At 42.5% G+C, this 27,729-nt stretch overlaps 2 protein-coding genes and 1 non-coding gene across 6 annotated transcripts in view; all 3 read right to left on the minus strand.

Moving 5' to 3' along the window:
• pcsk5b (proprotein convertase subtilisin/kexin type 5b) overlaps positions 1 to 6,303 on the minus strand; it is a 73,001-nt gene extending 66,698 nt beyond the window's left edge. Inside the window, exons 1-2 of one of the 3 annotated variants that reach the window (XM_037096849.1) lie at positions 5,655 to 6,299; positions 1,576 to 1,680 (exon numbers count right to left, since the gene is read on the minus strand). In XM_037096849.1, the coding sequence (XP_036952744.1) occupies positions 1,576 to 1,680; positions 5,655 to 5,834 (285 nt within the window). In that variant the 5' untranslated portion in view covers positions 5,835 to 6,299. Of the gene's footprint in view, positions 1 to 1,575; positions 1,681 to 5,654 lie in introns of all 3 variants that reach the window. The other 2 variants (XM_037096851.1, XM_037096850.1) reach the window with 2 other exon arrangements.
• A 5,359-nt stretch (positions 6,304 to 11,662) lies between these two features.
• LOC119019543 (ubiquitin-associated protein 2-like) lies at positions 11,663 to 27,294 on the minus strand. Of its 2 annotated transcripts, XM_037098254.1 has the most exons (29): positions 27,144 to 27,294; positions 25,580 to 25,717; positions 25,022 to 25,099; positions 24,767 to 24,877; positions 24,480 to 24,639; positions 22,772 to 22,849; positions 21,891 to 21,954; positions 21,577 to 21,665; positions 21,310 to 21,362; positions 21,081 to 21,145; positions 20,688 to 20,916; positions 20,324 to 20,579; positions 20,028 to 20,165; positions 19,596 to 19,729; positions 18,880 to 19,118; positions 18,114 to 18,357; positions 17,931 to 17,970; positions 17,505 to 17,634; positions 17,210 to 17,267; positions 16,809 to 17,028; positions 16,471 to 16,562; positions 16,034 to 16,084; positions 15,704 to 15,782; positions 15,156 to 15,356; positions 14,901 to 15,071; positions 13,988 to 14,089; positions 13,449 to 13,522; positions 12,952 to 13,143; positions 11,663 to 12,512 (listed from the first exon to the last, which is right to left on the minus strand). In XM_037098254.1, exons 2-29 carry the CDS (start codon positions 25,673 to 25,675, stop codon positions 12,417 to 12,419), a joined length of 3,540 nt encoding a protein of 1,179 aa, XP_036954149.1. In that variant the 5' UTR covers positions 25,676 to 25,717; positions 27,144 to 27,294; the 3' UTR covers positions 11,663 to 12,416. The 2 variants fall into 2 exon arrangements, with proteins under 2 accessions (XP_036954149.1, XP_036954150.1); XM_037098255.1 differs by lacking the exon at positions 13,988 to 14,089.
• LOC119020333 lies at positions 17,353 to 17,429 on the minus strand. Its single transcript, XR_005075291.1, has one exon. It is a non-coding gene; the product is annotated as a small nucleolar RNA SNORD121A (small nucleolar RNA).
• Positions 27,295 to 27,729: the final 435 nt, after the last annotated feature.

A 27,729-nucleotide genomic window follows, 5' to 3' on the forward strand; every position in this document is an offset into this window, starting at 1 on the left:
ACATTTTTCAAAACTGACATGAATGGAAAATTCTAAGTTTCACCGGATCTGTGGAGTTTTTTCTTGTCTGTTTGATAAAGTGACCCACCTCAACAAGTAAAGTTTGTGCCAGATACAATATGAGAAAAAAAATTTCTAGGAGCAAAACATTTTTCACATGTCAAGAATGAGACGTTTTTCACAAAGCAGTCCTGTCCTTAAACCCCAGTTGAAGCTATCCACTTTAGCGCATCAATAAAAGAAAAACGGCTTCACCGTGTGCTCCAAAAAGATTGATTTAGCAACTTGTTCTGATACTGGTGTGAAGTTCAGGCTTCATTAATAACTCAGCCAGGGTTTAGTGACCTGGTGCTGTAATGAGAGGAGAACTGACCGGGGAGGAATAAGAGTTTAACTTAGGTCAAACTCTTTTTTGATCGGCTGGGTAACTCAAGTTGACAAAAAAAACTCATTGGTGAGTTGACAAAGAAGATTTCATAAATACAACCTTCTCACATGCTCTGAGTTGTGGCTGTAGTATAATATGGTGCTGTAGAAAATGTATTCCTGCCTGGTGCCTTTGGTTAAATCAGGTTAACCTGCCATGATGCAGGTTATTTTCATGGAATCAGCTGGCACGGGAGGACAGGGCTTATCTGTGACTTATGTACTTGGACTTGGAAAACCTAGGATTTCCCAGAATTCCATTTAGTTGATTCTACAAACTGGCAAAGTCCTGCGTTCTGGGACACTACCCAGTAGTACCTTGTGTACCTTGCACCTCTCTGGCAGGACAAAGGCAGTCGGGTAAACCCACGATGATGGTGACAGTAATCAATGAAAAAGAAACACACGGGCAGGAACAGCAAATTCAACAGCATTTTAGTTTTGTGCAGCTCTTTGGGATTGCACAGTGACATGAAGCAGCAATTAGAAGTTGTTGGCAGGGCTGATTTTTGCCTTTTTTTTAACGGAAAAGCATATTCAAACAATGCTTTATCTCAAACATATATCCATTCATCCATCAAATCTCAAGTTGCTGGGTTTGGGAAATAGAAAAGTTGCACAATGAGGCCTCATTTATCACACTGCTTTGTTCAGGACTGTGATCAGTACAGCATGAAATGATAGGGAATAGTAGTAGTTTTCATGTACTCATAAACACTATCACTGTAATAAACCCATTCATGTGCAGGTGCTGTCGGCAAGAACAAGGGCAAGAGAGAGGAGTCAAGCAAGTTAGTATGACAAGTGTATTTTACACATTGTTCAGGCCTGAAAAACAGCATACACAACTCGTCTACTGTATGTGTTTTTGTTCATTTTATATCATGGAATTAGAAGTTTAACAAAATAACCACAACTCAAGGCGCACTTGCTTGCTTTTTCCAGGACTCTCACATATCCCTCATCAAGAGATGGAGCTCCACACGTAGGTCAAGTGATGACAACGGAGCGAAATGTATCCGTCGACAGTACCCAGGAAAAGCTAGTATTTCTGAGATGCGGTTGTTTTGTTAAACTGTTTACAGTATCATTTAAATGCACAAGAGAAGATATATATGATTAATTTACAAGACAGTACAACAGGCTTACTTTGGGCTCCATGGAGATGAAACTATGGCGACCACGGCTGGACAAAGTCGACCTCTTGATGGTCCGACTATGGAAGAAGTGATAGTGGTCTTTGAGATCCCCAATCTGCAAAACACAAACACAGACTTAAGAAAGTATTAATTCATTCCATAACTCTCTCTATCTCACCATGACTCATCTGTGTAGTTATAAAATTAAACTTCTCTACACCGTTGTGTTAACGTCAAAAGTTTTGTTGAACACTTTAAAACGCTCAGAGAAATAAAGAGAGACTCAAAAGGTGAGATGGGTAGATGAGTCAGGTAGACACAGAGGGAAACAGAAAGACAAAAAGCGAGTCAGACAAATGTACGAACACGCACAAACAGAAAAAGACTTTGAGTGACAGATAGATGAGGAGGCCAGAGGATCCACACACAGACAATGACAGACAGACGGCAAGCTGCTGGACGGTGATTAGTTTTAATAATTGATAAAGACCATACAATCCCTCAGATGACTGTCATGGCTGCCAAGGGTCCTATGGTGCGTCACTGATCCATGGCTGAGCTCCACCACCACAGAGCCCATTAGATCAGCTTTCAGCTCAGTGCTCATGCATATACACATTCTGCAACTCCCAGACTGATAGGATAAGAAAGAAGACGGTGCCAATAGGCCTCGCTGGATCATCTCTCAGCAAACACCAAACATTAGCTGAACACGCAGCACACATCAGAGGTCTTTGGTACCCAGATTAACCAGCGTCTGACAAAGGAGGAGCTGCTGGAAAAGCTCTAAACACAGAGAATTTAAAAAAAAAAAAAAAAAAGAAGTCCAGGTCTAAACTTCTGCTGCACTGCAAGGTTTGAATCCATCTACATATCCCAAATTTCAGACTGACATTTTCAAATCAACAACCTCTAGCATCACCGTTTACACCTCTTCAGCCAGTGCTCTCACACGCGATATGCAGCTTGTTAACCTGTTTGCCGCATACTGTTGCGATTTAATAACCCTCCAGAGAGAATCACAACTTCAGCATAACCTTCAGTTACCGGGAAATGTGTCGAAACATATTCGTGAAGCGAAACCAAACTCACTTCAGTGATTCATGAAGTCTTGCATCACAGACTTTGTTTTTGCTGAAAGGCGATAAGACCTTTAGCATGGAAATAATTCCATGAGTGTGTCGTAGCTGACATAAGGTGAATACGTGTGGTTCAGATACAAGCTTACTGTCGACATTTAACAACGGGGACAACGGCCGCCACATAAAAAGATGAGAGCTCTAACACACGGCAGATTTGTGAAGAGAATGACACAATACACGTTGTCAAACTTCTTCCTACGTGGTGCAGAATCTGTCGTCATATTACAGCCACAATTTTGATGTTACAACAAGGATAACGTTAATATTTATTTCACCTATTAGATATGGACAGGTCAGTTTCTTTATTCTGTTCTACAGTGTGTCACACCACAGAATAATCAACATTAACATTCATCCATATCCCCCTAACCGCGTAACCCTCACAGCAGGTGGACCAGAGTAAGAATCAAAATCACCATCTCAAGCATAATCAAGAAACCAAAAGGTGTAACACTAAATAAATAACTGATCGCTGTACTCGCATCGCAGAGACTGGATGACTGGCCCTGATCAGAAAGAACAGCTATCTGTGAAGTATGAATGTAACTCTTGTTACCTTATTTGAACATGCAAAACACTTCCAACAACAACACCCTGTTTGCCTGATGCATCAGTGCAACCCGCTCAATAACTTGTTACTGTCTGGCTTCCGATCATCGCCCTCCCTCTCCGAATCCTCCCCCATCTCTTCAGAAACACCAGTTTGAACAGATATCCCCATCGAGGAGCTTGTCAGCTGATTTTGACTCAATTTGGACCAGTGTCTTAGTCTGGGAAGGGGGCTCCACGGTTAAGAGGATTACCCAGAATTCCCCAACGAGGTGCTCTCTCACTCCATGCCAACTCTTTTCATCCATCCGTCCATCTATCGTCCCTTCTCTCGCTCCGTCCTCCTTCCATCTCCCAGTGTGCAGTTATCTTTGTCTGTACTCCTCTTTCCACCCCTGTCAAGAAGACTATATTGTCTCTCTGTCACATGTTCTCCCTACCCATCCCCCCTTTTCTCTACTTTTAACTACTTTGCTTCTTTGTACAACTTAAAACCTCTTCCCGTTTAGCCGCCATATCCCCAAATAATTCATCACAGTGAAATTCTTCTGAGAAGTCGTTTAATTAAAAACACTTGTACTGTAACTCTTGGCAGTCTACAGCAGCATCAAACCGCAAAGACATCATAGGTCGCCCCACTTGATGAGCTCAGTTTAATTCTCCAGATACACAAGTGTTGCGCTGATATAAAAAGGCAAGGGGTTGATGATGATGGGGGATGTCAAAGTTCACATTAGGAAACCAGAGTGTGCTGTTATCGCTCCCATGGGAGAGGCTTTCTGCTGACCCCAAAACCAGGAAGTGAAGTAAAACTCTTGTCTATGAGGTGTCAAAGTCCAATGAACGCTCCATATTGAGATGGAAATTAGGGCGAATGGTGGGGGTTGGGGGCGACACTGCACTCCACAGGGGAATTCCTATTGGGGGCTGGTATGGAAAAGGGGGGGGGACTCCACGCATTAGTTCCCGTCAAAGAGAGGGGATAAACGAGGCCATTAAGGCCTGCTCTCTGGGGAGTATAGTGGGTGGGCGGGCTGGATAAGGCGAGGAGGGAGGAGGGGGGGGTTCAATAGCTGTTGACTAGGCTACCCCACAACAACCTGTCAGAATGCCCCCCTCTGTTCCACGCTGTCTTCACGTTGAGTGCTGGCAAGTGTAGACTTGAACTGCCCACGTATTTTGGTCACGATACTCTGGAGTATGTGTGGGGTCCACGTTTGTGTGGCGTATTTCTTTTGTCCGCCGAGGGACACAGGATTTCTCTTTAAAACTTTGTCAAAACACATTTTCAAGTGACCAATTAAAGACGTCCTCCCGGACCTGTGCAGACTTGTGTTGATCATCAGGGTGACATCATGTGAGGAGAGTCAGACGAATCTCAAACCTCCTCCTTATGTATACCTTTTACAGCTGCGGTTCGGGATTTATTGCAGACCTTGCCAAGCGCCGGCCCCCATATTTGGCATTAAGTACCAGCTCCAAAGAAAATTCCGGGGTGCATGTATTTACGCTTCCGGACTTGCACGCTGTAAAATAATGGCTCAAATGTTTCTGGAGATTTATGACACACATCGTCTCTGGTAGCTGTGCGTCATCATCACTTAAGAGGCCCCGCAGAAACACAGACAAAAAAACTACGGGAGCATCTCCTGAAGATTTGCTCGCACATGTAAACAGAGCTCAGCAGTGGTGTTTTGTAGCAGTTGACCTACTCGGGAACTGAGTCCAGATCACACTCACTGGGAGAATACTTCGCTTTGGTGCCACCGACAAATCTCCGACTCTCCCTCCATGTAATGTTAAAGAAAAAAAAAAAATGTTTTTCAGCTAAAATGTTCATATTGTAGAGTAAACTAGAGACTTACAGGGGAGGTTCTGGATTAAAATAATCCTTTTAAATAACACAAACGGTCCACGAGAATCAGTTTTGACTGTGGACCTTTTGATGTCAGTCCCAGGACCATAAACCAAACAGCACTAACTGTCTCACTTGTGTGTCAAATGGACCAGAGCACATGAGACTGCTGAGGCTGTGAGGCTGATAGTGAGCTCCCTGTGGCTCCAGCCTGCAGACTGAACATGATCCGCAGAAACCCAGCGAGCAGGCACCTGTTGTGCCATCCTGCTTTTGCTCTTCTTTATTTGGTTCCCTTGTACATCACACTGCTCTCTCCTTGACAGGGAGCTACAGGAAGAAGCACCGAGCTCCTCAAAGAAGGTTCGTGGCTCGGGTTTGTACATCAAAACCTTTGGCGTTTGACCCCCGTGTCGTTTGTCTGGTGGTGGAGGAATATTAAGCGCCACGGCACGGCTCACTTTTAAGAGTTGACAAACACAAGACGACAAAGGAGACAAAACAATGAGAGGCAACTTTTGGGGAGAGCAATGAGTGACCTACCTGTCCCATGTTCCTATAGCCATATTTGTCTGCTATCCGCTCGGCCACATCGGGTCCACCGCCTATCCTGACTGCCCAGTGGTTGGTGTAAATCCGAGCGTTGCACGGCGGGGACGCAAAGCCGAGACTGAGCGCCAGGACGCACAGCAAGCTTCTTCTCCAAGCGGCGTTGCGGACCATCTTCCCCCACTTTTAACCCGACTCTTCTTCTCCTCCTCCTCCTCCTCAGCCGACAGGCAAACAACCAAACTTCTCTTGTCGCGGAGCAAGACTCTCATAGAAACACAACTATCCCGGCAAAAACACTGAGAGAGGGAGAGAAAGAGAGGGAGAGAGGGGGGAAGGAACGGAGCTCCGAAGGGGTAAATGTATACCTTATCCTCAGACCTCTGCTTTCCACATGGGAGAGTTGGAAGTTTGCGTTTCGTGTGCCCTCTCCCTGTTCCTCTCTCTCCCTTTTTTCCACCGCGGAGGAGGAGGAAGTGTACGTGTCTGCGCGCCGTGCGTCTTTGCGCGCGAGTTCGTGTACGCCCGTGTGCGCGCGGAGCTCCTCAAAGCTGATTCCCTCTTCTCTCCACGAGCAACTCGGATGTCGGTCGTTCAGCTCATCGGGCTTTCATGTGGCGAAATGGCTACAGCGCCTCCCCACAAATAACTAGCTGACACTCTGGAGAGTAGAAACAACTAAAGCCGCGGGGTTTCCCTGCCGAGCTCCGCTGGGTCTTAAAGACACTCTTTCTCGGATCCACCGCTGACCGCCCGGACGCCAGACACAGCACCGCGGGGTTGGGGGGTCAAACTGGCGGCCAGGGAGCCACGCAGGGGCCACCTTCAAGGGCTTCCTCCAGGAGGGCCCCTTGGGTTAAATGAAGAATGATATATACTGACATCGAAAAGTAGCTTGAAGTTATCCTCCTGACACAAAATGTCAGATTTATGATTCATTTTCATTGTCATAATTCTGACAGCACAAAAGAGATGGACGATCTGTTGCCTGCACTTTGAAGTGAATAGCTCCAGTGTCTGTGTGGCTGCTTTCACATAGCAAATTAAGCTTTATGAAACAACTGATGTCAAAAGTTACAGCACCGCTGAGTCTGTGACCCAGACCGCATGTTTCAACCTGACCCTGTTTGACCTCAACATTATTCATAACCCTAGATATTAAATATAACAAGTACAAGGAAGAGAACACAGTCAAGAACGAAAAACACGTTTTTTTTTTTCCTGATTCTCCCCATTATTTATCATAGATAATAATGCGCAGAGGGAATCCAGGCACGCCAAAAAAGAATAAAGTATCGAAACGAGAAATATTTCCTTTCTTTTGAAACTTTTTATTCTTTGTAGTGCCTGAATAGCCTCCGGTAATCATTTCTTGTTTTCCAATTGCTCTCCACATAAGTTTCTGTCTACACTGTGTCACAAAGAGCAATCAGTCATCTCCTTTTTTTTTTTTTTTCTTTTCAACGTGGTGACATGATGAAATATTTGGTTTTGAGCATCATGTAACGTGCTGCGCTTTTAAGAATGTGTGTGGTTTGCTTTGAAACGTCTTGACAATGTGTGGAGAATTTAGATGATTAGAGTAAGTCTTCATTTTGTTTGTAGACCATGAGACAATGCCAGAGGAATTGGGTCTACGTTGCCTTCAAGAGGAGACTTTTTTTCTTCTTCTTTTTACTGAGACAGCAGTTTTCTGACTGTCGGCAATTGTGCAACTTTTCAGTGAGTGACACAGATTTCAGTGTTTGCTGGTGTGACATGTTTTAATAGCTGATACAAACAGCGGCACATGAATGGCAGCGGTGTTTTACACGAAAGTTTTTAAAAAGTCCACCAGTTAACAAATGGATGCATTACATTTTGGATACTGCTCCCCCTTCCTACGCCTTGAAATCTGCTGTTGAATGCGAGCCTTGTCAGTCTCCTGGGCAGTATTGACATAGACATACCAATGTAAAGTTGGGTAAACTATGACCTCCACCTCAGTCATCATCCAATGCAAAACAGCCACAGACGTAAAAAAAAAAAAAAAAACTACTATATATTCAGAAAAAAACATTCTCCTATAGAGCACACAACCTTCTTTACGCTTGATCTGTTTATGTGATAGATTTGTTGTTTTGATTGTCACGATTTTTGTGGATTGCTTAAAATAGATCCTGCTAAAAGGTCAGGAAATTCGATAGTAAATCTCAGGAAATGAGCTGAACTCAGGTGTGTTTGACAATGTCGTACTGTCACCCACCTCTCAGACGACCGTACTGTATGACTGAGCTACGTGTCCACCGCTGCCATGCAGGCCTTCTGCCCTTGGCTCTCCTGCATATTTCCCCTTAATCAGTGAAGCTCTACATGTCATGCCCCCCATCGCAGCACAGGTCACAGCTGACTAAACGCTGTCATTATGGAATGTGCCCGGTATTATCTGCAGTTGAGCCTTTCATTCAAGGCCTTTGTTGATTGATGGGTTTTTGTTTTGCAGCAGTTTTCCGGGGATGTCTCTGTGCACAGCGAAAACTCTGTTCTGCATGGGACACAAGTGAAAATCAGCATAATTGCACTAATTGCAGCCAATTTCTCTCTGAATGGACCCCGCTGTCACATCTCACAACAAGCGGGGGGACAAGAACATCTCATGGTCCCCCAGATGGAGATGAAAGGGAATAGAGGAAAAAAAAAAAAAAAAACACCCAGTGATCGTTCTCCATTCAGCCAGATGGAAGGGCTTGTAATTTAAAGAAAAAGAAGGAGACGAGACGAAACACAGCAGAAATTGATTCGAAGATTCCAAATCAAGTACCCAGGTCACGAAGGCACCTTGAGCACCAGGGCCCCCGATTTACATTCAGATCCTAAAATGTCGCCATATCCTGCCGCGAAACAGCCTCACAAGCTACCCGAGTGTCTCCGGGGAGTGAACCGGGTGAACCCCAACAAAACGTCTTTGTCAACATCTGAGAGCCATGATCATGCGTGTCAACAAACACTCTGAGGGGCATTCCTGTGTGCATTCCTGTGCCTCTTCAATGAAATAACATGGTGCATCGTGTGTTTCAGCCAAACACAACTTTAGGGGGGAAAAAAAAAAGGAAAAAAAAAATCTCCACACATACACACAACACAATGGAAGGCCCCAACAGGAAACTTTGGGCCAAACAAGCTTTATTCACCAAACACACAGCTAATTTGTTCATTCAGTATCAAGTCCAACATCTACAGGAGGGAAACTCCCACATGATTTTCTTGTCCCATCAGGACGGGGGCGTTATCAAACGTGCGTGCCTCCCTCTGCATTTGAATTTGACTGTGATTATCCGTATTCCATTGCTTCTCTATACCTCTCTTACGTCTTCATCTTCACCCATCGTGGCCTCTCCTTCCTGTTCTGTCATTTGATTCTCCTTTCCAGATGTTCTTGGCTGCATCATCTGTCTCTAATGAATCTCGATCCATTATTTTCTTTTTTTATGTTTATTATCATTCAGTTGACCTATGTCTTGTTTTTAATCCTCTTTATTTACCTTCATTCTGTCAGATACATCCTGGAGCCCAATGCACTCTCTGACCCCTCCCCCTTATCTATATCTCTCAGTGGGTGGGCTTCCTGGGAGTTAAGGTTGACCTTTCAACTTCACTTTGACCTTTGACCTTGTTGTTGTGGGCTCCTGCACTTAGGCCACAATAGCACCTGCCACTCACCAACTTTCCATCCTCTCTGCTCTGCATCCCACCCTCCCATCACCACCCTTCCCTTCTCCTCTTCCCTCTTCCCTTTGTCAGGCACATACCAGGGCTATATAGGCTATTCTCAGAGCACACACACACTCTTTACATTCAGCGGAGAGAGGTGGAAGAAGGGGGGAGACGCAGAGAGCGCTATAGAGAAGCACAGCGTCGGTGTCCTGCATCCACGACGAATGAGAATGATAGTCTTGATGGTATCAGTCAGCTTGGCAGGGGGTAATCAATTAAAACACAGAGATCAACACAACTCAAGTAATGTGAGAACAGTGTGTGTTAGGCAATCTCACACAAACGTCAACACATATTTATTTGACTACTTTGCCTGAATTCCTTTTATGTATGTATTAATTGCCTCTGTTTACTAGATTTGTTTTTAGTCATCTTGTGTCCAAATTTTGACACCCAACTATGTGTTTCATCACTGCCCAGGTCATTGTTATGCAGCATAAATATGGAAGGATGTCTTCTAAATCAGAGGATTTTTTTTTTTTTTTTTTTCCTTTTGCGATGGTCCAGTGAGCTGTAACCCACCTGGTCCAGCCACCTGTGTCAAAAACTGCACTCCTGCGGATCCAGCAATTGAATATTGAAAACATAGCTATGTTGCCATCTGGTGGTAAATGGTGAGACCATACATTGAGGACTGAAGATGAATTCTGTCAGTATTTCACATTCATGTCCTTTTCTCACCAAGGTGGAGAAGAATTAGAGGTAGTTTTATTTTTATAGCACATTTCATGCATCAAAGCAATTCACTGTCTTTTAAGTTATTAAAAAATACAGCAAATATTGAAACTATAAGACACTAAACACATCAAATATAAAAGCAATTTAAAAGCTAAGAATGTCAGATTTCAGCCTTTCCTGGTTTGTGGAGGCGGAGAAAAATAAGAACGCTATTAGCTTTGATTTAAAAGTGGTCAGTCTCTTATACTACAATATGAACAGGGAGATTATTCCAGATCTGGGTTGCATGATAATAAAATGATGCTTTATTAATGAATTACTGTTCCTTAACACAATATCTGTTCAGAATCTGTATTAGTTACATTATTTATTATTAAAGTAACTGTGCACAAGTCCTTGACTCAGTCGGTATCACCTCTGTATTTAGTATGGAAGAGTTTATTGCATTGTTGACAGAAACATTTGTCCCTCTTGATGGACCTTCAAACATCCTTGAGATAAATCAAATGTCAGGTGAAGAACACCCATAATGCATTGGTATAATTGGGAATTCATACATCTGGTTATCAGATTATATTGTCCAGCTTCAAATGTGACCATCTATCACAAATACAGATGATGTTAGTAAAACAGGTGATCATTGTCTTATTATCAATTTATTTATGGCAGAAACTGAGCACACTCACATTTTTCAGGTGTCCCGTTTCTTCTTTTCATATTTGATTTAAAAGTTTGTGCTGTGCAGAGTCATGAGCCAGGGAACAATTCAATTCATTATCCTAATTAATTTCAGGCTCCTTCCTTTGTTTCTGCGGTGCCTTTCTTTTTATTAATAGCATCATAGAATATGCATTTCATGGGAAAAGGAGGTGTCTTATGATGGATTCGCTGTAATCAAAGAGCCACCTGTGTCTCACTCAAGCTGGGCCACCATATGGCCAACTGGCTTAAAATACTATTCGAGACAACACAGTTTGGGGCAACCAGGTGACAGGAAATGTTCATTTTGTTTTTTGAAATAGGTGTGTTTGATTCATTTCACTTAACTTTGTATAAATAGGGCAAATGTTCTACAGATTCTCAGGGAAAAACAACAAAAGGTACATTCAAATAGCTGATTTTCTGTGTGTTATCCATTTTACCTTTTTATTAGATATGTTGACCTTTTAATGTACCGGAGTCTGTGTGAAGATTTCCACAAACTTAGTTTCAGTCACTATTGACTTATGTATAATAAAACTGCCTAAAATAGTTATTCAAAGTTTCATCAGTTATACATCATCTCAGGTGCCTGTGATGATGTTTTAACTCAACCATGTACATGCTATTCAGTAATTAATTTTAATCTATTAAATATAATTGACTTCTGTGTTAAATTTTTTTTGTTTCAAACGCTTTTAAAACAGAGGAGTGAATGTCAAAACCTCTGGCAAGGTCCTTTCCATGATAGGCAGAATTAGCTGTACATTTCTGTGTAAATAGCTGTCGTTTCTGTCACTGCATAATAACCCAAAAAATAATAACCCAAGTTTGAACTTCCAACATCCCAAGTACAAAAGGACTCAGACAAGTCAGAGTTCCAACTGCTCAGAACTTTTATTTCGATGGAAATCAGGGTTAAAATTAAATTAAAATATAAAATTTAGATGGACAGGTCTGTCTTTAAAGGGAAGGTGTTGACACAAGGAGAGTAGGCTGCTCTCCAAAAGAAGGCTGAGAGGCAGGAGGGGAAAGACAGGAAGCTACAAAATGAAGTTTGGGGAATGAGCCCGGTCATTCAGGAAGTTATGTATAAAAAAAAAAGAAAAAGACGAGACAGATGCAGTTAGTTATTATAAACCCCACCCCCATCTGAAATGTCCTCATATGCAATCAGTGCTATAGCTCTCTCCATTTCCTTTTTCTGGTTTCTTACAGGAAGTTTTAGATCATCTTTTCCACTTGCTTCTCACCATCATTATCATCATCTCATTCTGTCTTAATGTAACATCGTTTCCTGCAGTTTTGAAAAAAGTAAACAAAAGTCCTTCAAAAATAAAATGCAGCAACCACATTTCATGTTCTACTATTACATATACAGTATATATATATAAATACATACATAAATATCTTACATGTACAACCAATTTTGAAAAGGGGGGGAAAGAGAGAACCCAAAAGACTTATGAGGACCTGTGGGGGTGGGGGGAGCAGGGCAAGGAAGCCCAAGGTTGCTCATTGTGAGGGTAGTGTGTCTTTCTGTTTGCTATTTTTTTGTTTAGCTTTACACAAACTCGCTCGCACACACACAGCCTTTTGGGGGAGGAGGGGAGTGGAAAGCATTCCTCAGTTGGCCCAGTAGGGGGAGCTGCCGTAGCTGGACTTGCTGCCTTGGGTCTTCTGCTGCATGCTGCTGGACTGACTGCGCTGACCAGCACCACCCTGCAAGAACAGTTCAATTCAGTCAGTCAATCATGTTTCAGACCAAGTAAATACTTAAAAAGTTTTATTTAATTTCCCAAGTGGTTCACTGGCCCCTTCTAGCAAAAGGGACATTACCAGGAACTTTTAAATGGACACTTCAATAGTGTAACTGGAGGGAACCTATAGATCCAGGATTTAATGCCAGACTTGGGCAAAAATAATCTTGGGGACTATTTGATCAAAAAGGTCCATTAAGTTGCTGAACACAGCAGATATGCAGGTTAATGCACAAAGGAGCAGTCTTGCTTGTTTGCTCACCTTTGTCAGCTAACTCAATACCATACTATTCAGAAAATGGACTAAATCTAACACCTACATCAAAATGTACTCTGATGCAAACTTCTGTGAAATTGTGGCTGGGCAAAAATGTTGCACATGCGTAGAAATTTCAGTTTACCTGTCCGTCCTGTGTGAGGTGATGGTGCAGCAGCTGGGAGTGGGGCTGTTGATGTGGTGGCAGGATGTGCAGGAAAGGAGCAGGGGCATAACCAGGAGCACCTCCAGGGTTCAGGGGCCCTGTTCCCCCCAGTGCCGAAGGCAGGCTGAAGGGCGGAGGTGTCCCTGTGTGGAAGCCCTGCTTGTCAAATGACTGAGGGGAACAGAGAAAAAAAACAAACAAGAGATTTAGAATCGCAGGCCAAATCGACTGAGGACATGCATGTACAAGAAGTTCAGTAATAAACTGATTACTAGCCTTCTAAAAAGAACTTGTCTATACAGACTTATTTTACAACTTCAGTTAATGGGTCGTTCAAGATAATGTGCTGTTAATGTGTGTACAATTTCTGGTTTTGATCAAGAACATTTGTAGAAAAGGTCCCGCGAGTGTGATTTTAGGACTACAGTTATAATACAAGCAAACACAATCATGCAATAGGGCAGTAAGTCACTCACCTGAGTTTTGCTGTAGATTGAACCTCCCATATCAGGTACTCCTCCACTGTTACCTGACCCCGACAGTCCTGGTGCTGAGAGGAGGAAGAGGAAAGGAGTGCGAAGGAAAGAGATAAAGAAAAAGATTGGAATTCAAGAGGGAAAGGGAGGAAAGTAAAAAGGGAAGAAGAGAACAATAAAGAAGAGAGGAAAATCAAGGGGTTAAGATGGCTGAAGAACAACTGTGTCACTTCACTGATGAGTGAATATTAAGCACTGAATGTTCATTTCAACTGTTAGTAGGAGGGGGCAGCCAGTAGGAAGAAGCATATTAACTGAGGAAGTGCAGAGGCATGTTTCCCACTTTTCACCCTTTGCGGGTCTCCATTTATGTGCACGTCAAAGTGCAATCACACACGTGCATATACACACCTTTCTCCAGAACACTCTTGACTGTAGAATCATCTGTAATTGTGAGTACATCCATTTTTCCCCACAGGAAAATGCTGACTGACTTTGTGTGTGTTGTTAAAGTGTGCGCACAGGTTTTGTGTGTGTACCTTTCCCAGGGCCGCTGCCCGCTGACTTGGCCTGTGACTGGGCAGAGCCTCCGTACCCTCCCTTACTGTACTCCCCGTGGGCTTGAGACAGGTCATCAAAGGCTGAAGGAGGATGAGGAGGAGTTCAGAAGAAGACAGGAGGCAGAGCGAGCAGAGAGAGAGGGAGGAGGAAGGAAGAGAAAGGAGAAGGGGAACAGATGAAGTGTCGAGAAGGTAAAAAGAAGAAAAAGATGGGAAGAGAGGTGGGGGGGGGCAGGGGAGAGAGAGGCAGTAAGGTAACCTGACTAGAATGGCAGCGGTGTCTATATTGAGCTGTGTCCAACTTCAGCAGGGGGTTTAAGCTATGCATGCAGCACAAGCAAAAAACACACCCACAGGCCCAATTCCACACGCGCATGCAGCATTTGGTGTACATGTATAAAAGCTTGGAAACTTTCTTTTTGGCTTTTCTCCCCACACCCAGTTATGCCCAGGTCTATTTAAACACATATCCTGTCACAATACATGTCATTTTAAAATACAGCTGTACCAAACTGTTGCTATACATGACACCAAAAATTGTCTGACAGTTGTAAGTGCTGTAAGAAGAGAGTAGGCTTGTGTACTTTTGAGCATAAAAACACAGACAGAAGTAGCCAGATAACCCAGTCCAACTGTTAAAGTTGATCTATTAATCCTCTTAACTACTTTTTAGTGGCACTGACAGATTGTGGTACTTTTATAGAGTACTACTCTAGGCTAAACCTGTGCTGTCATAGTTCAAATAGGCACAAGTTTAATCAATTTACATTGATTCAAAAGCTGAATTCAAACTGCTGGACAAAGTCTTCGCAAAAGTCCAAGGATCTAAAACAATGCTTTGTTTATGGTCTAAAAACATCAGCCAGAGCCTTCTTCTTTCGTCCTGTCTCACCTGTGCCATACGCATGCTGTCCATAGCTGGGCTGATGCTGTTGGTGGTACTGATTGGAGGGGTTAGCCAGGCCCATTGCAGGTTGCTTGGCCGAAGCAGGAGGCACAAAGACGGTGGGGCCGTACGGGAAGGCTGAGGGAACCCCAGGCACACCAGCATAGTACGGCAGACCTGTAAAATAGTGCATTAGAAAAATGATGCAAATTGCTATACAATCAACATAATCACACATTATTTTGCTTTTTTCTGCCTTACCAGTGTAACCGTAGCCAGGGGGCAGTGGGGGGTTGAGGAAGGCCTGATTCTGTGTTTGCTGACCCTGACTCTGTCCCTGGCCCTGTCCCTGTGCTCCAGCCTGTGGAGCCTGCTGGGGCTGTGACTGCACCCCAGCTGTCGACAGGCTGGTTGGGGGAGCTGGAGATGAAGAGTCATTCCTGCCAAACTTTGTCGCTTCACCTAGACAAAAAATATTGAAAAGACAAAATTGAAGTTGGCAAAAATTTCTCTGCCGGTCTGTTTAACAGCTAACATGAATTAGCAAAGTCATCAAATTAAGAAAGCAACTTTGCCACAGTTGTTAATAAATCAAAATCACCATGTTGATGTAAACCAATCAATTTGATAAGCTCAAGCACAAAAATCACCATAACTGAAATGTGGTACAAACAGGCGTGTAGAAATTGAATTTGGGTTAATTGTATCAAGCGTTCTGTGTCAATGTAAGTTAACAGCTTAGCTTGAGACATTACAAGATCAGCAGATCTATCAACTCGCAAACTAGGTCAACATGAAATTGCACTCACCAGAATATAGATTATTGGCCAGGCCATCTCTTCCAGGCATTGCAGCCGTTGTACCGGGGAATGTTACACCATAATAGTCCTGTGAAAAATGAATAACGGCAATTAAAATATGAAACATAATCCACCCTATTTTTTCCCTTTATGATCTGTACGTCCAGACTGCTGGGTTGAAAATTTGGGTGGTGCAATGAAAGGGAGGATACAACCTGTATGAGAAGTTGCTACCCTTAGAAAAAATAGCAAGACAGATAAACATCTACAGAACCAATTTCTGATTAAAGAATTCCAGAACTAAGTAATTTGGCAAAGAGTACTTGACTCGAGACTCACCATAGGAAGGCGAGACTGCAGCATCTGCAAGTCTTCATACCCATAGATTTGCTGTTGAAATAGGGAAGGGAAGAACAAGTGATTATCTAATACCAAGACCTCTTAATCTCACTTGACTGCAATCCAAATAACAGAAAACACATAATCAAGCTCTTAAAATGTGGAGTAAACACTGTAATGCACTGCTATAACTGTTCAATGCAATGTACCAGTCATGGTAAATGCAGGGCTCTCTGACTTCAGTACAGACATGAAACTTTACAAATAGATTGATGACAGAATGAAGATGTTAAAGAGTTCTGTGTAGGTAAGTTCCGTGAGAATGCCACCAACACCCATCTATTTTTAGTGATACAACCCTCCTTTCCCTTTAAAAAAAACTCAGGGGGCTAATCAATACACAATGAAGTGAATAAATTATGACAGCGTATTGTTACCGGGTAAGCAGGGAGCAAGCCACCAGGGCCCATGATGTACTGGTTGGCCAGGAGAGGTGGCACTCCTTGCGCCAAGTTGGGAGGAGCTTTACCTGGTGAAGAGAAACAAGGATGTTTTGACCTGAATTAAGGGCAAGAATAACTACATTTTTAAGCAAGTAAAGTGATACATTTGTACAGTTTTACTGTCCTCTTTCTGTGTCAAAAGAGATAAAACATTTTGCCGAATAAAGCAGTAAAGGATCTTATTCAAATATTACACTTTACTTGTTAAGAGTGCTTTGTAAATTAGCTGCATGTTACAGTGGCATGACTCTTGTGTAAACATATGAGCCTACCGGAGGTGTTGAGCAGGGGAGCTGTGCGGCCGCCTGCAGCTGAGAGTGTGGTGTTTGTGCCATTAGGAGTTAATCCAGGCGCTCCAGATGGGTGCAGGCCATTTGTGGCTGAGCTGCTGACAGCCAGTGGAACTGAAGAACTGGGATTGACAGCTTGGCTGGATGACGACGATGAATAGGCATGGAGGTTGCCACTACCGCTGCTCTCCTCATTATTTATCTGATGCAACAGGACAAGAGAAGAGAGGGTTTGTGAGGAGAGAACCACATACTGTGTCTTAAGTCAATGCATGGATGTCTTTGTAAGTAAAACCATGTTTTTCTAAAAGTCTTAGCTTTGGACCAAAAAAAAAAAAAAAAACCCACCACATTAAGTGTCAGCAAATACAAAACAAACTTACAGTGAGAGAAGAGCTTGTGGCAAGGCCTGATCCAGAAGAATGCGTATTGGTCACATGACTAGAAAAAGAGGAAAACTAATCAGTCAACCTGCTTGAATCCGATGAAGCAACACTAATACCTCACACAGGAAGTGTGAGCAGAGGGATGGGAGATTCAGACAAGGTTTTCTCTACATTTAGTATTGAGATATGTGCTTAATTCCATCATTATCTCCCAACAAACACACAGACAAAAAAAGAGACACTAGAAGAATTAAGAAGAAATACTGTGCACTATAAAATGAACCATCCTTACCTGCTGAGTGAAGGGATGGGTGTTGAGTGGGAGGGTGTAACTGCAGGAGAAGGGATATGATGGCTAGGCCCACTGTCACTCGTCATAATGGGAGACTCAGTTTTCACTGTTCTAGATGTTGATGACGTGGCTGGTTTAAAAGAAAAATGAAAGATTTCAGGGTACTTTCTGTGTGTTGATGTTACAGACTGATTGTGAGAGAAGGAATAAAAGTGACCTAACAAATGTGTTTAATAAATAAAAGTAAGATGAATGAGATTGATGGTTGAATATATGCTGGTCTTTATCATTTCTCATCTACTTTCACTGTAAGGACTCCCTTTAACTTCCCCATTAGATGCATTTAGTATTCAATATTCATTATATTGTATTTCACTGGCCACCCCACTGCAGTTCACTTGAACTGACGATAATGAGAGTACTTACTGTCCTGTGTGCTCTGCATCTTCATGCTGCTGTAGCCATTCTATGAGGAGAAATTGTCAAAGTCTTAGTTTCATCATTTTGCTTTTTTTTATGTCAGACATAGTTTTTACAAACAGTAAACTCAGCAGTGGTCCTAATCATTTTGTCCCTAATACATATAAAAAGAAAAAGGATTCTCCTCACCGTGAGAGCAGCAGGTGAGGGGACATCTTTGTTCTGAGAGAAGCCCAGGTGAGGTGGCAGGGATCTTTGGCCACTGCTCTCCACACGGCTGACTGCAGAAGCGGCTGTAGAAGAAGGTGGAGTGGCTGCACTGGGAAGACCCAGAGAGGGGGAGGGCGTAGCACTGGGTAAGCCCAGCGATGGCGAGGGGAAGCTGGGATCTGATACGGCTGAGGGTAAGGTGGGTATGTTGCTCATGTGTTCACTGTTCAAAAGGACAGAGAAAAAGATGTGCAAAGATAAAGATAAAATAAACACCAAGTATGTGCCAGAACATGCGTTTCTAACTGTAACTGAGCCTAAATGAAGGCATGAATCTCTTAACTCTTTCAGTGCATTGATTATATGTTGTGCCCATGTCTATGAAATTTTTAGCATTGCAACAGTGAGAGAATAGCTTGTGGCAAGGTCTGATCCAAAAGAGTGCATATAGGTAAACTTATCAGTCAGCCTGCTTAAATCTGATGTAGAAACAAAAATGCTTCGCCCAGAAGTATGAACAGAGGGATGGGAGATTCAGACAATGTTTTCTCTACATTTAATATTGAGATATGTGCTTAAATCATCATTATCTCCCAAAAAACCCACAAACAAAAGAATACACCAGAAGAATTAAGAAGAAATAATGTGCACTATGGTACAACATAATTTTCTAAAAGACATGTATCACAGAAACAGACCAACATGTGCCTCATTCCAACTCAAAGCAACGCACACATATACCCACCTCATAGATCCAGGCTTGGAGAACAGGCTGCTCTGTGGCTGCTGTGTGGGTACAGCTGTAGGGACAGTCAAGGGTGCCGGAGCTGGAGCCTGAGCTGGGGCTTGCTCACTGGCCAGCTCTGTTTGTGCCATGTCTACCGTTCCACTACCAGCCTCAGACCCAAAATCAAGAGCTCCAAACTGAACATTCAAACCAGATATATCTGCTGAGCCTGGCATCTCCACTGCTGATGACGGGATCTGAATAAACAAGAGAGAGAATTTGAGTAAAAAAAAGGCCCAATGCATGGGTCAATTTTGATTACTTGTAATGTGTTTTTGTACTTATATATACTCAAAATTCAGGTTTCAATTCAAAACATGCAGAAATAAGATATTTGGGGTCAAAAAGGAAACGTGTTTAATCAAAGCATTAATGTGGACTGCTATATCGAAAAAGGACTGTATACCTATATACATCTGTGTTTGTATAAAAAGATTATAAAAGGTAAAGTCACAAGAGTGGTGGGGTTTACAGCTTGCTGAAACTTCATTCAGGTTATCCATCCCTAATAGCCAATCTATCATGGCTTGTTATGTCAAGCATGAGAGCAAATACATGACTGATAAGTGTTTCAGTTTCTATTCAGCATTGCAAGTAGCACTGCTCTTTTGTGATGTTAGCATGGAGGTGTACACTTCATTTGATAAAAAGGTTCAGATATCTGAAGAGCTTACCTTTGAGGGAGGTGGGACTCTGCGTCTCTGAACCTTTAGCTGCCGCTGTGGGGCTTCTGTGTTTGGAGGCTCCATGCCTGGTAGCTTCACTCCTGGAGAGGCTCCATCTCTTACAGGGACGGAGGACTCATGACCTGAAGAAGATTGAAGAAAGCATTCTCAATCACATGATAAGGTTTTTATTATCCACCAGTCCACAGCCAAGGCAGAAGCACATTTTGGGATTAGCTTACATTCCTGCTATTATGGATATTAATACAGCTCAAGAGGTCATAGCAAAATTCAAAGCAGCTGGTATTGCTATCCAATAATTATCAATACTCAATGATGAGAACAACTAGATGGGTTGCAGCTCTAATTCCATATCATTTTGGCAGCTATGCAGACTTCCAAGTCATAGTGGCATAGTGTGATGCCATTCTGCAGTCCTACCTGGCGGTGTAGGGACCTGTGGCGCATGCAACTGAGACAGACCCAGAGGCTCTGTGGTGGGAAGGATGGAGGACTGCTGTTGTCTCTGAGCAAGCTGGCTGAGCACTGCTGATGGCTCTGGCTGAAGCTTCATCTCCACTGAAGAGAATGGGAATAAATATATACATATTAATTGGGCTATTGAATATGTGCAATCTACCTTCTGTATGGTTGTCATCAAGCTGAACTAGTTAAATGTAATAGTCATGTCTTAAATTTCTCAGTTGGATTTTTAATTAACTTTGAGATAAACTTACAGTGTTGGGCAGTAAGAGGGCCATTCTCAACTCTCTGAGCCTTGACCTCTACAGAAGGAGAGGAGGCAGGGGCAGAGTTCTGTAATGGAGGTGGCCCTGCATCTTTGGAAACATTACTGTTGCTGGTGGTGGCCAACGTCTGACTGACTCTCTGACCAAGCCGAGGCCCGTTGAGCTGCTCTGGTGTCCTCATGTCAGGGGCAGGTGTCTGCTTAGGTGCATTCAGGGACCCAAAACCAGAACCCAGAACTGAGGACTGCAAGGATGAGAGAAGCAAAATAAGAACTAAATACATTCATGCTGGATATCAGGGTGAAGTTACATAAAGACATATGTAGGTGCTTGCACGTGTGGCTGTCTGTACCAGTGCAGCATGCGCGTAGGTGGTACCAGCAGAGGCGGCATGAGCGTAGGTGTTGGCTGTGGCGTGTGCGTAGCTGTGTGTTGCAGTGCGACCATTGTGGTGAGAATTGGTAAACACCAGGCTTTGGCCTAAGTCCTCGGCTGAGGGGCCATCAACTATTGCCCCCAGGTCAGAGTCCATGGAACCCCCTACAGCCACTCCAGCCTTAGGCAGTAGGCCAGTGAGGTCACTAAGGAGAAGAAAGAGAAAAGAGTGGTAGGGGTGAAGACAGGAAGGTTTTGGAAGGACGTTCAACAAGGACAAGATAACTGTTCAGATTAAATAAAATGCATTCTCTAAAGTAGGGCCCGTTCTGTGGTGTTTTATGACGGCTCGACAAGTAAAATGGCTTACTTGTGTCCAGGTGTGATGTGGTTTGCTGGAGCAGAAGAGGCAGTGAATACTTTGGTCTCAGACAACTGTGAGTAGGGACAGGAAGTAAAAACAGTCATCCATCATATTAATAAGCATTAGCTGTACCAAAAATTAACAACCAGTCAGAGTCATATTGATACTTTATGCAAGCCCTAAAACCAGAGCACAGCAAATCCCTTTCAGGTCATTAAAAAAAGTGCTGCCTTACATCCTCATTCCACTCTTCTGCAGTCCAGTCTTCCAGATTGCCTCCCCAAGGTCCTAAAAAAACATACATTAAAAAAAATGAATACTTCAGTTTAACACTTGTTAAAGTCACTGAACCCAATGTGTTGATTATTTTTTACTACCCAATTAAGGGCAAGTGAACACAAGACAAGGATACTTTTAAACTGAATTAAGACAGTTGAAATAAGCCAGTCCATAGCAAAGGTAAGCAATTTCCTGACAATTTATGTTCCATCAATTTCCTTACCAGTTCCCTCAGCAGGTTCATTGCCGTCTCCTTCCCACGTCTCCTGGCGAGTTCCAGAGTTGGCCGTGTAGTCAGCAGGATTAAAGGTGCTGAAAAGAAGATCAGTCGACAGAAAAGACAGTTGGATATGTGAGCCAATAAAGGAAATTGAAGAGAACACTATCTGGTCTATTGCTGCAAGTAATTGCTTCTGTTAATGTTACAGAATGGGGAGATTGAGAAATGTTTTGCTATACATCATTTTCAAGTTCTTGAGTCTACTTTAGGTAATCAATACTTTCTCATCCAAGATTAAACTAAACACATGTTCTTACCCCATTCCCTGGGAGGAGAACCTGTTGCCAGCAGCTGCTCTTCCTCTACCACGACCTCCTGCCCCTGAGGACAAACACAAAACAACCGATGACCTCAACTCTTCAGTAAGCTTTTAAACAAACTTTTCTGTAGTTTAAAACCATAATGTGCATTGATTTTTTTTATATTTAATGTGTCACTGTTTTAGGACGAATGGCAGTCTGTCATAGAAATAATATCAAAGACTATTGCAGTCAATATCTACTTTTGGCACTTAAAAACGTTTAACAGGTAAACAGCCAGGACAACTTAAGTTAATTATAACCTGACCTGGCCTGGTCAGTTTCTTTTGAAACACGCACCCATATTACCTCACCATTCTTAAATCATTTGTTGTTACAAAAAAAGCCTTTGAGTCCTGTCAGACTCTACTACTTTCTACCTTCTATGTCTTCATCTATTGATGACCCCCCCGTTCACCACACATACACACACAGGCAGCTGCAGCGACTGAGCACATTCCGCACATGTTGAGCACTATAATATTCTAAATGCCTGCAGACACAAATAGATATGCTGCCAACTACATCGCCACAACATCGTCAATAACATCTGAGGGAAGTCTGTAGACAAAACATAGCCGTTTAAAAAAAACTGGATATTACAATTTCTCTAAATTCATTAACATTTTTATGCTAATAGGAGACTGTAGGGTTGCCCAAAGTAGAAATCTAAATATGAAACCAATAGAGCAGGGGTCCTTACATTTCTACCAGAGTAAGACGTAAACCTTATTTGCCTTAAATAGTTTTGGTTTATCAAATTATTTTCTATGGTTTACTTTCAAAATGCCAACTGTATTACTGAAAGTACATTACAGTTAAGTTTCTGTGTGACTCACCTCTACCCCGCCCTCTGCGTCCACGGTCTCCCCCTCTCTCTCCAGGAGTCACCTCAAACCCGTTCTCCTCTAACCGACCTGGAATCCAACAAGAAACAAAAAGGACAAGGAAATTAAGCCTAGAGGGAAATCAAAAATAAACAAATTGGAGCAAAGTTGATACTTCCATAGAATACTCTTTTAGCAACAGAAGACCAATAATAAAAAGGGAATGTCAAAGATGCATAAACAAAGTTTAAAACAGCACAACAGACAATTGTAGGGAACATGGAAAGCCCACAGATCAAGTCTTTCCATGTTAGCCTGAACTTTTATTATGCCCATACTTTAATTATGCATATATAGTTAAAGCTCTCCTTCAGCTGTAACCTAATGATATCTGGGGATATAACCTTTGATAAACCAGGTAGTCAAAACACCAGTTCCCCTTAGTTCTTACTCTTCACCCTTGGAATGCTCTCTGACCTCTGTGGGGTCTGCCAAGAACAGACACATTAATCTCCTTTCTACAATAACAATTTGAGAGCCGGCCTAACAATCCTGGTTAGTCAAGTAGACACTGCTAACCAGGGTGTTAACAAGTTTAGTTAGCTCCAGCAACTGCGCTACAAAGTCTGCCTGCTAACATTAAAAGCAACAAAACAGGTCCTTGCAACCCTGCAAGGTGAACAAAGGAGCAACCGGTTTTCCTCTGACGTGCCCCTTGGAAAGATTGCCAGCTAACAAACCAAGATTCAGCCTTGTGCAAATCAGTTAAGACAACTCAGCCGTACAATTTTTTCAAAATAAAAACCTTTTTCAAGATTTGATGGGTTATTGTCTGTGTAATTGCTAAGCAGCCTTTAGTTTCAAACAGATACATGAGGTGTTTGTTTTGTATTAACAGCATAATGCAGTAACTTTAACAGGACAAATGGAAAGGTATCAAATACAGGCTTTGTAGGAAGGTATTATAGCAGGTAGAAAACATAAGCAGCACCAACTTATTACTGGTGATAAGAGTTGTCTCTTGTTGAGATCAGTTGGACTAGTATAGCAGCACTACGTACAAAACAACATAAGACAGAAAGGCAACAGAAGAAATTAAAATTTTACTAGCTTCTAGCATGTACTGTCTGGTAATGGTTGGTTGTAGCTAATCTAATCATTAATCAGACTTCAAAATGTCTTAGTATGTTTTACTAGGTGAGTCAATTAAATTGTCTTAAATTCTTTAAGGGTGGTGCACAAAGAAAAATTCAATACAATTTTAATCCTTAAAAATCCTAAAAAATATCAATATTTACTATCACCAATAGATCAAACTAAAATAATGTGCTAATGGGTGACATACTGAGAGTTGGGCAGTGCTTAGTTTTGCCTTACTGTTTCTTAAAACAGGAAACAGTAAGGCAGTCATCGAATAACAAAATATTGTATTGCTTCTAAATTGGAAACAAAAATATGTTTCTGAAAGCATTTTAGGCATTAATTAGGAAGTATAATAACAGAATCTTGGTTTATAGCTCCTAGTTTAGACAGTTTGCTTGCCCCTCGCTCTCAAGAGAGAGAAAGAGGAGTGACTCTCTCACTTTACTGTGTGTCCATGGATGGCTGCATACAAAATGCGAAACAAGCAATGGAATGACTGCCACACAACCCTGCTGCTAAAAGCCGCAACATCTGATTCTGGCCTTAGACATGACAACAACGTACACCCTTATCTTACCTTCGCGCCCTCTGCTGATGCCTCTGCCCCTCCTGTTGGACCCCCCACGTCCACGACTGGCCTCCCTCTCTCCTCCTTTCTTCTCCCTGCTTTCCTTTATCTCTGAGGGTCCTCCTTCTTTCCCAAGGCTCCGCTTTTTCCCCACAGTCTCCCAGGAGTTCTGAGGTAATCAAACATGAGGTTGATTGACTATTAAATCTGCATTGTGATTAAAATTTAGCAAAAACCCAGAGGAACTGCTATACAATGTGCATATAAATATGGGTTGTATGTGTATATTGACTTACTGTGTCAGAGGTGCTCTCCAGCAGGAAATTAATGGCTCTGTTTACGTCTTCGTTGCAGTCATGGAGGGCTACCATGCACTCATCTTGAGTCTTCCCAGTTACCTCAATCAGCTGTGAGAATGAAAACCAGAAACAAAGCATTAAATTCAATCATGTTGAACAATGAGGGTCCTAGAGTCCGAGACCCCAGGAAGGTATGCTGGTCATCCTGAAAATTAATTTCTCTATACAAGTGCATATGCACAAACACATTACCTGTTTAACCTTGTCTTCAAAGTCAGCATCATTTTTGTCATAGATCACTTGGGCTAAACGAATCTGTTCTGCTGTGGCCTGGGGAAAAAAAACAGTTAAGTAAGAAACATAACAGGAACACACAGTACTTGCCTTATTTTCATATATTAAAAGGCTGATCACACCGAGGCATGTTGCTGGAAAAGTGTTGTCAGGAAATTCATCGTTTTCCCATATTAAGGCTGCCATGCATCTCATTTTTCAGTTTATAGTACTGAAATTTCATAATGTGATATCTTTAACTTTTCAAAAACAAAACAGTTTTCACCTGCAGTATATGTAGAGCAAGATACTGGATTATATTTTCTTTTACAGTTCTGGTGAAAAACACAATGTTGGACGTACTTGCCTTAAAAAAAACTGTTAAAAGTGTAAACTCATACATTCATTGCACATTGCTATTATATCAGCATGATGAAATTTGATACTGAACAAATAAAAATTTGACTACAATAAAAATGAGCAGGGCAATTCCTTAGGTTTGTGAGAAACTTGGCATGTGAAGTGGTAAAAACCTACCTGTATCTGTTTCTGTGGCTGTGTTGTTTGTGTGGTGCTGGGCAGCATTCTGTCCCGAGTCCCCCGGGCCTGATTGCTGACCACTGAAGTCATCATATACAGTATATACAAAACAATGTATGTACAAAATAGAAAAATCTGGGGGAGAAAGAAGAAAACAGAGGAGATAAGGAAAGTGAAATTATATAGTATGATATGTGAATTATAAGCAGACTTTGACTCAGGGTTAAGTATACCATGTAAGACTATAAACCCATCTGTCGCCCCCGCCTCCCGGGTTAAATTTAGCCAGCCAAGAGGAGGCTGTCCTGGTGTCAACTTACTCAGTCTCACACACAGAACAACATGAGTATGCACCAGGATATGTAATGTGTAGTATGAATTATAACACTTTTCCTCATCAAAGACGGCAAATGGCACTTGACAAGTTATTGTAGCCATTATGTAACCACAAAGAAGCCTGGGATTTATGTCAAGCTGAAGAGCGTCAAATGAAATCGAGGGCATACAACTACCTTGAGGTTGATTTATATTACATACAGTAACTGGTTGTTAGCTAATAACACAACGAGCTGACAAACATTCGAGAGGACAAAACAAAAAAGAGATCCCCCGGCAGGAATCATGATGTTAGTATTGTCTGAAAATGTTGGCTGACAGAACAAACGGCACGAAAGCAAGGCAATGTTGACGATAGCGCTATAAATTAGTTGTCTACCGTTACCGTTTTTTTTTTAAGTCAAACGTATCTAACGTAAGTGACGACTGATCATGATCTTTTATAGAACGTTAAAAGAAGCTCGACGGAAACATGAGCCGCACTGGCTAGCGTTCACGTTAGCGTTGGGTCGTCTCGCTCACGCTAGCGGTTAGCCTGGCTAACCGCTCGTCTTTGTTCCGTGTGCGATAAGAATTCGATCCCTGTCGTTGAAAATGCCACATTCTGGTGGAAAGACATGAGCAGACTGCCCACACAATTATGTAATCTTTCCGCCTGTGTCACTGCTGTCCGTATTGACCCACCGAAACTGGAACAAAAAAGATAAACAAATGTAAACTACGAAGGTGTACCCTTTTGTGTAAACCAAGAGAAAAGCTAACGTTTGTCACTTTACGGCTAACTAACACCAGTGGCAGACTTAGCTAACGTTAGCGGCAGGATAGCATAACTGAAACTAAAAGGGAAAACACCGCGTGTTACCCGAACGTTTACAACCGGCGCTGTCCAATACTTTAATACCAGGAAAGGGGACCGGGTGTGAGGGGGGGGAAAGTTGTCGAAAATCGCGTGGCATGTTACTGTACAGCTACGACAGATAAGAGCAGTAGGCTAGCTGCCCCGGCATGTGAACGGCCCGTCCGCATAAAATGCAGCACCACAGCGCTGGGTTGTAAGCTAGCTCGTCAGTTAGCTAACCACCGCACGGAACAAACTGTTCCTCCGGATCGGTCGATAGCTTTTTCGCAAACTAATCTAAACACACAAACGACAAGACGCTTAAGTAGTTCAAACGGCTTTCAAAAAGATAACATTAAGGTCATAAATATTTATTCTCTCTTTTACCTGCTAACACGCTTCGCTCAGCCAGCAGCAGCAGATGCTGTCACGTGACCCACCGCGCCGTTGTTCAACGTTGTGAAGCTGAACCTGCCAACCGAAACCCGCCGAGCCGGTCAGGTGGTACGACAGCGTGCCCTGACGTGCGCGTTCCAGTCGGCGCGGGAACGCGCTTCGCTCTATGTTCCAGGGGCCAGCAATTGGGGAAAACTCTGTCCAAAGACTTCGTAAAGTGATTTCCTCTTATCTAGCTGATGTCAGCTGATGTCCGACTAATAAGTGAATTTGATGTGTTATGATTAAATTTATTTCAAAAATAAAAAAAAAATCTGCACCTTTTTTCTAGATCCACAACAGGTTGTGCAAGTTTTTTTTGACGATGTTGAAATACTAGGCGAACCTCTGAAAACCGCAGTGTTTGGACTGCATTCTTCTCTGACAGTTAACCCTATCACCCTCAACTCTCTGTGGGACATTTTCTTTTTTTCTTTATATCTGGTTGTATATATTGTACTTTTGTTGTACAAATGCTACTTGTTGTTTCTGAAACACTGCCAATAAACATCTATTCTTATTCTATTCTTCAGTACAA

The sequence above is a fragment of the Acanthopagrus latus genome, chromosome 5, assembly GCF_904848185.1.
Source record: "Acanthopagrus latus isolate v.2019 chromosome 5, fAcaLat1.1, whole genome shotgun sequence".
In the NCBI taxonomy this organism is placed as follows: domain Eukaryota; kingdom Metazoa; phylum Chordata; class Actinopteri; order Spariformes; family Sparidae; genus Acanthopagrus; species Acanthopagrus latus.

Bases quoted from the DNA above. Each gene is read 5' to 3' on its own strand.
- LOC119019543 (XM_037098254.1), bottom strand. From the start codon at position 25,675: ATGATGACTTCAGTGGTCAGCAATCAGGCCCGGGGGACTCGGGACAGA. The intron at 25,100-25,579 runs GTAGGTTTTTAC...TTTTTTCCCCAG, and splicing joins AGCCACAGAAACAGATACAG to GCCACAGCAGAACAGATTCG. The intron at 13,144-13,448 runs GTGAGTGACTTA...TGTTCCCCTCAG, and splicing joins CAATCTACAGCAAAACTCAG to TCATTTGACAAGCAGGGCTT.